The sequence below is a fragment of the Hipposideros armiger genome, unplaced genomic scaffold (assembly GCF_001890085.2).
Source record: "Hipposideros armiger isolate ML-2016 unplaced genomic scaffold, ASM189008v1 scaffold_77, whole genome shotgun sequence".
NCBI lineage: Eukaryota > Metazoa > Chordata > Mammalia > Chiroptera > Hipposideridae > Hipposideros > Hipposideros armiger.
This window is the reverse complement of record NW_017731427.1, coordinates 1895588-1907146: the sequence shown is the minus strand read 5'-3', so window position 1 is coordinate 1907146 and position 11559 is coordinate 1895588. Positions and strand designations below refer to the sequence as shown.

General features: G+C 47.5%; 1 protein-coding gene across 1 annotated transcript in view; it reads left to right on the top strand.

Annotated features, from left to right (window-relative positions):
• Positions 1-654: 654 nt before the first annotated feature.
• Positions 655-11559, top strand: part of ZNF236 (zinc finger protein 236) — a 171076-nt gene continuing 160171 nt past the window's right edge. The window contains exon 1 of the mRNA XM_019643364.1: positions 655-730. Within this exon, the coding sequence (XP_019498909.1) occupies positions 700-730 (31 nt within the window). The 5' untranslated portion in view covers positions 655-699. The remainder of the gene's footprint in view (positions 731-11559) is intronic.

Sequence of the window (11559 nt, the reverse complement as noted above, 5' to 3'; positions counted from 1 at the left end):
TACGTGTACTAGAGAGACACAGAGGGTGAGGGCCAGAGCTGGGGTGAGGTGAGGGGAGAGAAGAACCCTTCCTGTTGCTCCGGCACCTCTTAGGGGCTGGCGGCTGACTCTATTAGACACTTTCTAGGTTAACACTCGCCCTGTCTCTCGACTCAGCCTGAATCATTGGTGTCATTAAGGTCGAGGTATTTGAGCCCTGGTTCCTGTGCACTGACTGACTTCAGAGCTTTTCTTGCCTTTGCCATCTTTGAAGGGTGAGCTGGATGCTGGGGCTTTGCTCTTGGGCTTCTCAAACTCAGTTTGTTTCCATGGTTTCAAAACACTGTGCTCTCCCTGACCCACAATGCATCAGGAGGGCACGCTGGCTGCCTAGTAACAACTATATGGTTTTCCAAATGTGCAGACCTCCTTAATCCTATCCTAGTATTAGAAAGGTGGGTGTCCGCCTGTCGTGTGTGCTAGCTGGCAATCCTAATTTTGATTTAGGTATTTTGCAGGAATCAAAGTAAAGGATATTTGCATTATAAGTTACGAACATTGCGGCATCCTCCCCTAATAAATGGAAATGTCAAGGGAAAAGGCTGGCATGCAGGGGAGTGTCAGCGAGTGCCCAGCGCCCAGGACGTGCTCTCTTGCCCATGTGAAGTCCGTTGGTCCACATGGAGAGAGGGAACCCTGTAAGGGAGGCCACTTGCTGTGATGGCCAAGGGCCAGGCAGCAGATCTGAACGGTACGGGCATACATCTTCTTACGAGCCGTGAGTAACTTATTTTCTCCTATCTGCAGCTGTCACATCTGCGAGACAAGTAACTCTCACAGGGTCTGTTGAGGGACTTGAGTAAATAAAGGATTTAGTACAGTATGCAGTACGCACTCAGTGCATGATAATCACCACTCTTGGCATTATTATTTCAAAAAGTCATCAATTCCTGTGATACAAGGATGTTGGGATACAGGATGTGTCTGGTGAAGACTTGGGCTTAATGAATGGGTGATTCTGATGATGATGGCCGTTGTGGTGAGGTCGGTGGTAAAGTTACTGAGGTATTAACGACATCAAGCCTTTGTTAATTTTGCTTCCATCTGCCCTGCGTAAGGCTAGGCAGCAGCAGCACGGTTAGACGGGGTGGTCCTGAAGCCGGAATGCGTGCGCTCGGACTTGGACGTGGCCTCACAGTTGGTGTGTAATCCTTTTACGTGTGCAGGAAAGTGGAGATGGTGATGACACCTGCCTCGCAGGGCTGCTGAGAGCTCTGAGCGCACTAGTGCTTGTCAAGGGCTAGGACCAGAGCCTGGTCTCTGGAGAGCAGTCAGCTCCCCGTGGAGAGGAGGGCGCCTGCCCCACGTTCTTTCCATCCCTCGTGGGCCTCTTCATCCGCCCTGTGAGTTACTCTTTCCTGTCACCTTGGAAGAAATCCCAGGCTTTTCCAATCACTCTCGAGTTACACAAAGACTTCAGGTCATTTCCTGGAGGAATAACCGCCTATTTCCGGAATTAAAGTGCCCAGTCCCGTAAGATAAAGTATCAATCTTCGTTTAAAAGTAGATGCCTCCCTTCCCCCAGTGTGTGCTGGCTTCAGAGTGAATTTGTAGCTTTTATCACTCTACCATGGGCAGCCCTCCCTTTTACTTAAACTTGTTATTTTGAGATAATTGTAGAACCACATGCAGTTATGAGAAATAATACAGAAAGATCCCAGGTCCCCTTTACCTAGTTTCTCCCAGTGGTAAAGGAACATCTGCAAAACGATAGTACAATATCACAACTGGGATATTGACGTTGATACAATTCACCAATATCACCCTGACTTCCCCAGTGGTGTTTGCACTGACATAATGGAATCTTATCGAATACTTGCTGAGTGAATAAATGAGTGGCCAGCATTTTCCACAGCACACTGCAGCTCTTAGCCTGTGTGTGTCGTAGGACCGTGGGCTCCTGAGGTCGAGTGGTGTTTCCAGGGCTCATCGAAAGCACTCAGCACGTGCTTTTTCCTGGGTGAATGAATGAATGGGTAGAATGCTCCAGCCCTTTCATTTTGTAGATGAAAGAACTTGGGCCCCAAAGACGAGGCCTTTCTTTCGTTTGTGTTTGTACTTATGAGGGTCCTCATACGTTCTGCTCATATCAGCGTTGCTATGTCTGGAATTGAATTGTCCCAAAGGGCAGTGACTTTGTCAAGTTCAAGTTCACTTCTTGCAGATTCAGTAGTGGTGTTTGGGAACGTTCAGATTGAGTAGAAGGGGTGCTGAGAGAATGGAGAGCAGGCCTCGGCAACGCGGTGGGGAGCATGGTGGTCAAAAGGATGGACTCTGGGTCTCACAGGGCCCACTCGCTGTGTGATGTTGGGAATGTTTATCCACCTCTCAGTTCTTCATGTTTCTCATCTGTGAAATGGAGCGCAGTAACCACCTAGGGCGGAAGTCGGGTGTGAGAGCCACCACTAAGTGCCTTGTTTAGAGATGGTGCCCAGTAAACCGTTATTACTGTGGGCGCCCTGGGAAGCCCAGCCTTTCCTCCTGGTCCCCTGACCTCCTGCGAACCAGGCTCTGCACTCTCATAACTTGCTTGTTGTGCATCAGCTACAAGTTGATGGGCCGAAGCCAGCGAAAAGGAACATGGGAGATTTGGAGACTGGCTGGACACCCTTTCTTCCAGCTCTTCCCGTGGATGGATGTCTCTTCCTGGTCCTATTCCTTCCAGAATCTATCTCTTCCCCTCCATCCTTTCTCAAGTTGTTGTCTGCAGGGAGATGTGAACCTTCGCTGTTTGAAACTACCTAATTAATGGAGAATGTTGGAATCTACTCAACACTAAATCTGCTTTACAACTTTTTAATGTCTTTCATCTGGTGCCTCAAACTTCTTTAAAAAGAAAAAAATTTCAGCCCTGACCGATGGCATCAGTAACTCTCAACGATTCCCCTGGAAAAAACTCAGGTGCTTCCCATCCATAGATTAGTTTTCCTGAGACCTCTGCCCATAACCCACTTTGCCAAGTGCAAAATCTTGTGAAGACAAATGCTCTTATTCACATCAGATGGTGAGGCAGGTTTTGGACAGCAGTCTACTTGCCCCTGTTCCACATGATGGAAGAAACGCCTCCACTTTTTAAAACAGAAAGGAGTACAGCTGTGTGGCCACGTCCAGCAGGAAAGGCTCAACCATGGGGATTGATGGGCAAGTCAATGTTCTCCCTTAAGTAAGAATAATGACTAGTCACTGTTCTAAGTGACTTTACACTGATTCACTCACGTAATCCTCACAACAGCCCAGTGGGTAGGGACTGTGCTTATCTACATTTTACTTTCACCTTCGAGAGAGAGAGAGAGAGCGCCTTCGTGTGTCACATGCCTCCAGTGAGACAATCGTGAGATGGTGGGGCTGGGGTTAGACTGAGGCGTCTTGCTGGAGAGCCTGTTTTGTCCCCTGTGCCACTGTGCCTTGTGTTCTAAGGAAGGCTCTGGGGTCTGGCCCATACTGGCTCGGAAATGTCTCTGTATGAAATGAGTGTGTGAGTGGGGCCATCTTGAGTAAAAGTTGGAATAAGTTTTTTTGTTTTTTTTTTAAAGATTTTTATTGGGGAATTGGGGGAAGGGGAACAGACAAGTTGCTGTCGTTTTGTTCTTCAGTCCAGTTGTGGAGGATGTTGCTTCACTGGCCCAAGTTGGCACCATCATTGCGCTCTTCCTGGGCGAGGCCGATCAGTCGCCGGCTTCTGGACAGCCACTCACTGCGGCTGCTGGCCGCTCACGCTGGCTGCTGGCTACACACGGTAGCCCATGGCAACCCACTGTAGCAGGGGCTGCAGCCTATGCCGTCACGGGTGACTCATGGCAGCCCAGCTCCAGGTTGAGCTGTTGTTCAGCATCTTAGCTGCAGAGGGCAGTGTCACTGGCCCTCATATGTGGGATCCGAACTGGGGCCCTCTGGCGTCCCAAGCCAGCTCTTAACCATCGCGCCACTCGGCCGGCCCCTGGAATAAGTTTAACATCCAGTATTCCCTTATGAACAACAAATAAATACCTATGTTTCACAAAAAACATTGGCTATTGAAGAGGCATTGCTTTTATTTAAATAATGATCTAGACCCAGAGTTACAGGAAATAGTCCCAGATTCTGACAGTCTTACCTACAGCTGGAAGAAAAGCGCCACTCACTGTGCTGTACTTCCCCTTCTAAATGCCTTTGATCTTTTTACATTCCTTTGGAAAAAATAAACATTTCATTCCTCATCTGCTTATTTACAATACATTTTCAGAAGCAACTGATTGTCCAAGGGCCTAAGGGTGAAATATACACTAAAAATGTGAAGTGTACCACTACTGAAACATTTAGGCAAGGGGAAATTTGTGGGCGATTTGCTATTTTTAGGACAGCTGTTCTGTAAGTACCTCAGACTTCAGGGATATTTCCTGTAGTGGTAAGCAGTCAGGACATGTTAAGAAGCAGAAATCTGCTGGCGTCATGGGTTAGTCCAGCCCCTCACCATGCCAGGAAGGTCTGAGACTGTTCCCAGACCCCCTGACCAGGGGGGAGACCAGCGTGTGAACCATCCCAACTGTGAGTTACATTCTGTTCACTTCTCCCCTTGCTCGTTTGGAAAACAGTTCTCACTTTTCAAATTCAGCGACTGATAGTCTACCAATGTTATGATCACATAGAGCACAAAATAAATATGATAGGGTACTACAAATCAAAGAATTTGTCTAAAAACATGGCAATTGCTCTTTCAAATATGTTCCAGATTTAACTAGTAGAAATATTTAATTTTGGGTTTCAAAAACATTAAAAAAGTCTTACTCTCTCTCACAGCACCTTTCTCTCAACAGCTCTAGAATTGTTTTGCCCAAATGTAGCTGTTATTTATTGTCATCAGCGTCAGGCTGGAACGCTCCGTCCCAAGCATGCAGTTATTGGGTCTGGGTCATTTGTGTGACCACGGCCTTCATTGGAGCTCAAAGGGGGAGGCCGTGCCCTGCTGGCTCGGAGAAAGCAGAGCTAGTGAAATGCAGAGACCAAAGCCTCTGAGCAGCCTGGCTGAAACGGAAGTGATCATAATCTCTTCATGGGCTTTGAGAGTTTAAAGTACTGTAAGAAGATCTGAATCATGGCGCAGTATATAATTAACCCCTGGGAGTAAGGGTGGGAAGGAACGGAGAGGAACTTGGGAACCAGTGTGGTGGCAGCAGAGGTGTGGGAAGGACAGGCCACTGACAGACAAGCTGGTGTGTGTCTTCCTTGCTCCCGGGGGGAGAGGGGGGAGAATGTTTTAAAACTTGCACAAAAGAACACCATTTATTACAGAGAAGTCATCATTTCTTGTTATTTTCCCCTTCTCTTTCCTCTGGTACCTTTCTGAAAAGACCAGACCTGAACAATATGATGATCATAAAAGTTTCTTCAAGTTAACAAGAAATTCAGCTCTTTCCTTAGCTGGGGAGAACCCCCTGCACATTGTCACATTATCAGATCACGGCAGGAAGGTTCTGAGTCACTGTGGATAAGCACCACGATCTGCTGAATAAAATCTCTCCGGGACCCTGAGCATGAAAGCAGAGAGGGTAAGGCTGAGAGGGCCACGTCTCGGTGGCGTCTATTTATAGGCATCCACACCAAGAAGAGGTCAAGGAAACCTTTTTCTGGTCAACTTGCCAAAGCTTTCAGTTCCATGTAGTCAGGATGGGGCATTTAACTCGGTTAGATTCTGGGAAACCAGTTCAGCTGACCACAGACCACCAAATCCCCTGGGGAGAAATTCCTCTTTCAGAAAGTTGGAGGAATCAGATAGGACAGAGGCCATAACTAACCTGATCCTTAACAGGGAAGTAAAGTGGCAGATTTAAAGATAAATTGCTGGGAAGTAGATGGTTTAGGGGAATAAATCACAAAATAACCAGGTGCAATGTTTAAAGGAAAGAAAATGGTGAAATTAGACAAATGTAATTAAAAAAAAAAAAAGGACTTCAGGAAAGGCAACACATGTTCTATTTAACATCGTGGATTGACCAGATGCATGTATCTGTGTTTTTGTCCCCAGGCCTCTGCAAAGGCATTTTAAAGGTTTCGTTCAGAATAACAGGGACACAAGGCAGTGACAGGTGAGATACCTGGACAAGCACCTGAAGGAAGGCAGGGAGCAGATGCAGGCCTGGCGAAGACTGAAGCAGAGAAGTGTCTGCAGGCGGATTATCCGCAGGAGGGAGGACCCACCAGGAAGGGTCCCCTCGGCATTCTGGGCAGCTGGTGAGGACCACTTCCCTTGCTTCGCCATCCTGCAGGAGACTGAAGCTTTACTCAGTGGGGAAAATGAACAGTAGATGCTCTGAACATGGGGACCCAGGTACCACTAATAACTTGCACGGGGAGTAGGCTGCAGGCAGGGGATACTGGAAAATTCCCTTTGCTCCGGGACCCCTGTGTCACCTGCTCCCTGCCAGTGAGAAACCAGGTGTGGGCGACCTTCCTGCAGCAGGAGAAAGATGATGTTCACAGTCCACCAGCGCCACCGTGGGCTCCGCAGATCTGAGTCATAGCACCTCAGTCATCAGTGTGACAGGGTAGTCAAGCAGCACCAGACATTTGACGGGGAGAAAGAAACACTAACTAGAAACAATGAAGTTAGAGGAAGTCATCAATGAAAATGAATGGAGCAGAAATCAACTTAAAAAGCAAACTAAATATGAATGTCCTTAGAGAGATAAGCAAATGCTGCATTCACGAAACATGGACAGGATGAATATATATATACGCAGAGAATAAAGAAAACATCTGGGAACAAGATTTCTATAAACAAACAGCTGAGTGAAGAAGGCTGTGGGGGGCGAAGGCGTGGCATTGGAGGTGGGGAGGCTGACCACAGAGAGGGACCACGGAGAGGGGACCCACCAAGCTGGGGTGGACCTGCCTCTAGAGGGAGCTGCAACAAGGTTCCTGCCCATGCGCATGCGCAGAAGAATTCATATTGTGCCCAGGATGGACCGCGTTCAGACGCCTGTACCCATGTATATACACCGCATGGTGTCCAGAAGAGCAGCAACACACACCTATGGACTTAAATTGCTTCCTCATAAAGTCACAACCAAACCAGGTAAAAAAAAGATGGGGTCTTAGTGAACGACACAGTTACGTAGCCACAAGCTTAAGAGGATTCCACAGCACAGAAAAAATAAGAAATATGAACACTTTTCAAATATATTGAATGAAGGGAAATGTAATAGAAAACCCCTTTCCCTAAAATGGAACACTAAAAACACAGAATATATGTTTTTTATTGTTTCAGTTCATTATTTTTGCTAAAGAATACTTGTGTGAGCGCCCAACATTGCAAATTCCTGTGTGAGACACATGGATGAAAAGGCAGATTGGAAGGAGAAAACGTACCCTCGAGTATCACCTTGCAAAAGCTCTTGTTTCTTTAGGGGAGTCTGGTGTTGTGCACTCCGGGCCTCTTCAGGCGCTGGCAGATGTCGCTTTGGGACAGGGCCATCACATGAGAAGTCCCAGAGGACAAAGTTCCTAGAGGGTCTTCCAAAGGAGGAGTATGGCCGTCTTTCAAGATGACCTAAGACCTAATTACAGACCGCTCATCTTGGAATCAATGTCTGGGAAGATGCTAGAACAAATCATCGAATAATCAATTGGCCATCAACTGGGAGGGCAGGACACACTGGGGAGGAACCCACAAATTTCTCAGAGCGTGAATGTAATTGGCGTAATTCAAGGCCCCACTCCAAGTCTTAAGGGTGCAGAGGGACCCCAGGGGGTGGGCCTGGGCTCAACCTCTGTGGACCCCAGGGTTTGTGCTAACATAAAAAGAACCACTATAGTGTATGTCATACATCCTTAAGTTAGTATTGCAAAAATAGTATGTTTAGATACAATAACAATTCCAGCCAATCTTTCCAAATGTGAACGGTAAATGACAGGCACATATATAATCTAGCGAGACTGCCCCCGGACATCTGGACGAGGAAGGTTGTAGGGCCCTGCAGTGGTGGTGGTGGTGGGGCAGGTTGGGGGGCGGGGGAAAGCACTAGTTTCCAGGCATGAAGCTGCATTCTACCCAAATCCTGAGGGGCCTAAACATCCAAATCTAACCGTAGCCATTAGGAGAAAGCAGGCAAGTGTGTGAGAGCTGCCCTGGAGCATTTTTATTATTGTGTTTAATCACAATAAAAAATGGCTAACATTTCCTGAAGTTTTATCTGCCCAATAATGTTCTAAGCACATTTATCTTTTAACTCATATAATCCAGGTAACAACTCTCTGAAGGTGGGACTCCTATTAGCTCCCTTTCACAAATGGGGAAACTGAGGCCCTGAGCAGTGAAGCAACGCGTCCAGGCTCGCACGGCTCACACGCCGCCCACAGGAACACCGTCAGCTCGGGCGCTGGAACACAGCGTCCTTTCTGTTCTTCAGTGTTCCTCAAGCTTGATCACATGAACAGTTAATAGAGCCCGATAATATCATTAAAAGTAACATTTTGTGCTAGATCAAATCGTACGTTTGCTTTTACTCACTTCTAGTATAAAAAAGTAACAGGTATCAGAGAACATGAAAGGCATTTTTATAGGAGAAAGACACAAAAATGAAAGACATTGCAACCATTCCCTTTGTGTTTTTTGTTTGCTTGGTTTGTTTTTTTCTGCACACGGGACATGCAGGCAGCTGCTCGTCCAGCGGGAGGGCACACAGATTTCTGCAGTTCACAATCTCTTGTGGTAAAGCAATTATGGCTCCGGTGCTTGATCCAGTTATGTGGCTGTTGGTCAGTAACAAATGCAGAGGCGGATGGAGCAGAGAGTAGCACCAGAGGCAGAGAGGTCAGGTGGGGCCGGGCGTCCCCCTGGCCTCCTCCTGCACAGGGTCCCCGCGTCCTCTGCGTGTCACGGTGTGCCTCTACGTGTGCTGAAGTTACTAAACTCACTGGGTGTGTGAGCCCGTGGGGTGTCCTCCGGGCTGGCGAGGGGAGCTGACGGATGCACACAGGTGACATTCTGAGGCCCACAGTTGAGATCACAACTAGACAAGACTTTGTTCTTTGTGTTTGTCACATTTGACAGGGAAACTTAATGTAACTGGAAAAGGCGCTCATCTTGGTCAATGCTATGCTTCCACGAGGCCCTGGGCACAAAGGGACGCTCCTAACATGTGGAGTAGTTAGGGCTGGGAGAGGGCAGATGCCTGCCTTTGCCCGCTGTTAATATCCTGCCGTGTCAGTGCTCCCATGGTGGGTGGCTAGGTGAGTGGCCATCGGTGCAGCGGGGGCTTCATGTCAAATTGGTACTAGGGGTGCCAAGTCACAAGGAATTGTCCTTTGAACATAATATTTATGCTCCCCCTTTTTTTTAGAGGCCTAATAGTAAAGTGTGAAATTTGACACCAGTGTAAGGAAAACTGTTGATACTATTAATCACCAATTTCTGAGACCCTGAAATGGGTGGAACAACAGAAATTTCCTAGTCTGAGCAGCATAGAGAGAATAGACTGGAAAAAAAAATGAGCAGTGCCTCAGGAACCCGGGACCTGGAACAAAAGACCGACCGTTCCTGTCGGCACAGTCCCAGAGGAGGGGAGCAAGGTTCAAAGAAATATGGATGAAACGTTCCCAAATTTAGCAAGACATAAACATAAAAGCAAACCCCAAACAGTATAAACCCAAATTGCATGTTAAGACACATCGTAATTACAGGCCACCCCCCATAAGGGGGTTCATATTGCTAAGTGGTAATAACATTTCATTTTTTTATATGAAAGAATGAAATGATATAGTTTCCATTTAAGATAGAATAATTTTCTATTGCATATCTAAAGGCATGTTAAATAAACATGTGTGACACTTAGTGGCCATGTAAAAATATAAATATTATAGAAAAGAATCACTTGGGTTTTAAAGAACAGAATGCAAAAATTCCGAACAGACCATCACTGTGCTTCTTGTCTGGGTTTGATCTGATAAACATGGAGCTAAATACCCAACTACGTTTCAGTATATGTGCCGAGCCAGGACCAAACAGCAGGTAGCGTCTCATTTTAAAATGTATTTGTCAACAGGCCATGCTTTTATCTCAAAATAAATTCCATGGAGATTGACGCTGTTTCAATGGTGACAGTTGAAATGTGTCTTTATCATAACGATGATCAACTTTTGTGTTAAAATGAATGTTATAGTGCAATCAATCTTGAGTGGCATACTGGTCAAAAAACACTTTTTTTTAAACTCGAAATTGGGTCTTCAGAGCACACTGTGCAGAAATGGTTGTATGGTTCAGAAAGTTCTCCCGGGGCTCTTGAGAATAGATATGACTGTACGAGAAGTTTGCGAGGCCAGCAAAAGGTTGGGGAATTGTGCACGTCCTGTTTAAAAATGGCTCCTTCATTCTCACCCAACCACAAATGTGCTTTCATGTCTCCTTCTCCTTTCTGTGAGGTGGCAAGACATTGCCCAACAAAGAAAGCTCTCTAATTAAATTAAGATGTTCGCTGGAGATTTCGGGGCAACTTCCTTTATAGCCCAATCTTTTTAGCGACCCAAGAAAACGTAGTACTTTCATCTTAGCCCTGGTGATGGCGAGCTACACCGCTGGGAGAGCGGACGTGAGGCCGGTAGGTCTCCAGCTTCGTCTGAAGATGGAACATTTGCTCATTTAGAGAAACGTGCATTTATCAAGGCCAGTAACACAGCATTCGCACAAATATGGGGGTTGATTCAGGCTCAAGAAGTGGGGACCGTGCTGGGGACAGCTGACAGTCCTGTCCCTGAGAACGGCAGATGCTGGGTAGGCTGGGAGGGTTCTGTCCTGCTTTTTAGGCAGGTGTGGTTAATTACACTTCCCACGGACGCCAGGAGAAGCGAGTCCAGCGGGTGTGCCATCGTGTTGCCCACGTCCCAGCCACGTGGTTCCAGGGGCTGCTCTCCCTGCCTGTTCCCAGTCCCCTCATTGGGAAGTAGGGTTATTGACACACTCGCCTCTGTCGTAAGAGCAGAAACAGGTTAATGCCTAGGAAGTGCTGAGCTCAGTGCCTGTCACGTGACAAGCACCGCAGTGCGCCTGTCATGTGAATACAAATAACTGACACAGGTCCAGTCACCTCCTGAAGCACCAGAAATGGGGGCAGGGGGAGGGCAGGGTCTGCGTGGTGCTGAATCCCAAGGGGTCTGCTGGAGATGGAGTCTTTTCCTGACTCTGGGCGCTGGCTTGGCCATTACCTTCACTGTGCCACAAACCAGAAAACAGTGTGAGCTGTAACTGTCACCTGTCTGCTGGAAATCAGCCCCCAAACTGCGTCTGCAAGAGCAGATGGGGACAACTTGGGCAGCCTTGGTCACAGACTCCAGGGAGATGCTGTCTTGCCCAGCATCCAAGGCCCCTGTCCCGCCCCATGGGACTTCCTGAGGAATCTGTCCCACAGGGTGGGGGCCCCCAAACCACCGCAGCCCTGCTCTCCTATCTGTCCACGGGGCAGACGGAAGGACCTGTGGCTCCTGCCCTAATAGTAATTCGTCCTGTTCTAGAAAGAGGCTGTCATTTCCTCAGCATCTCTCCTCTCCAGA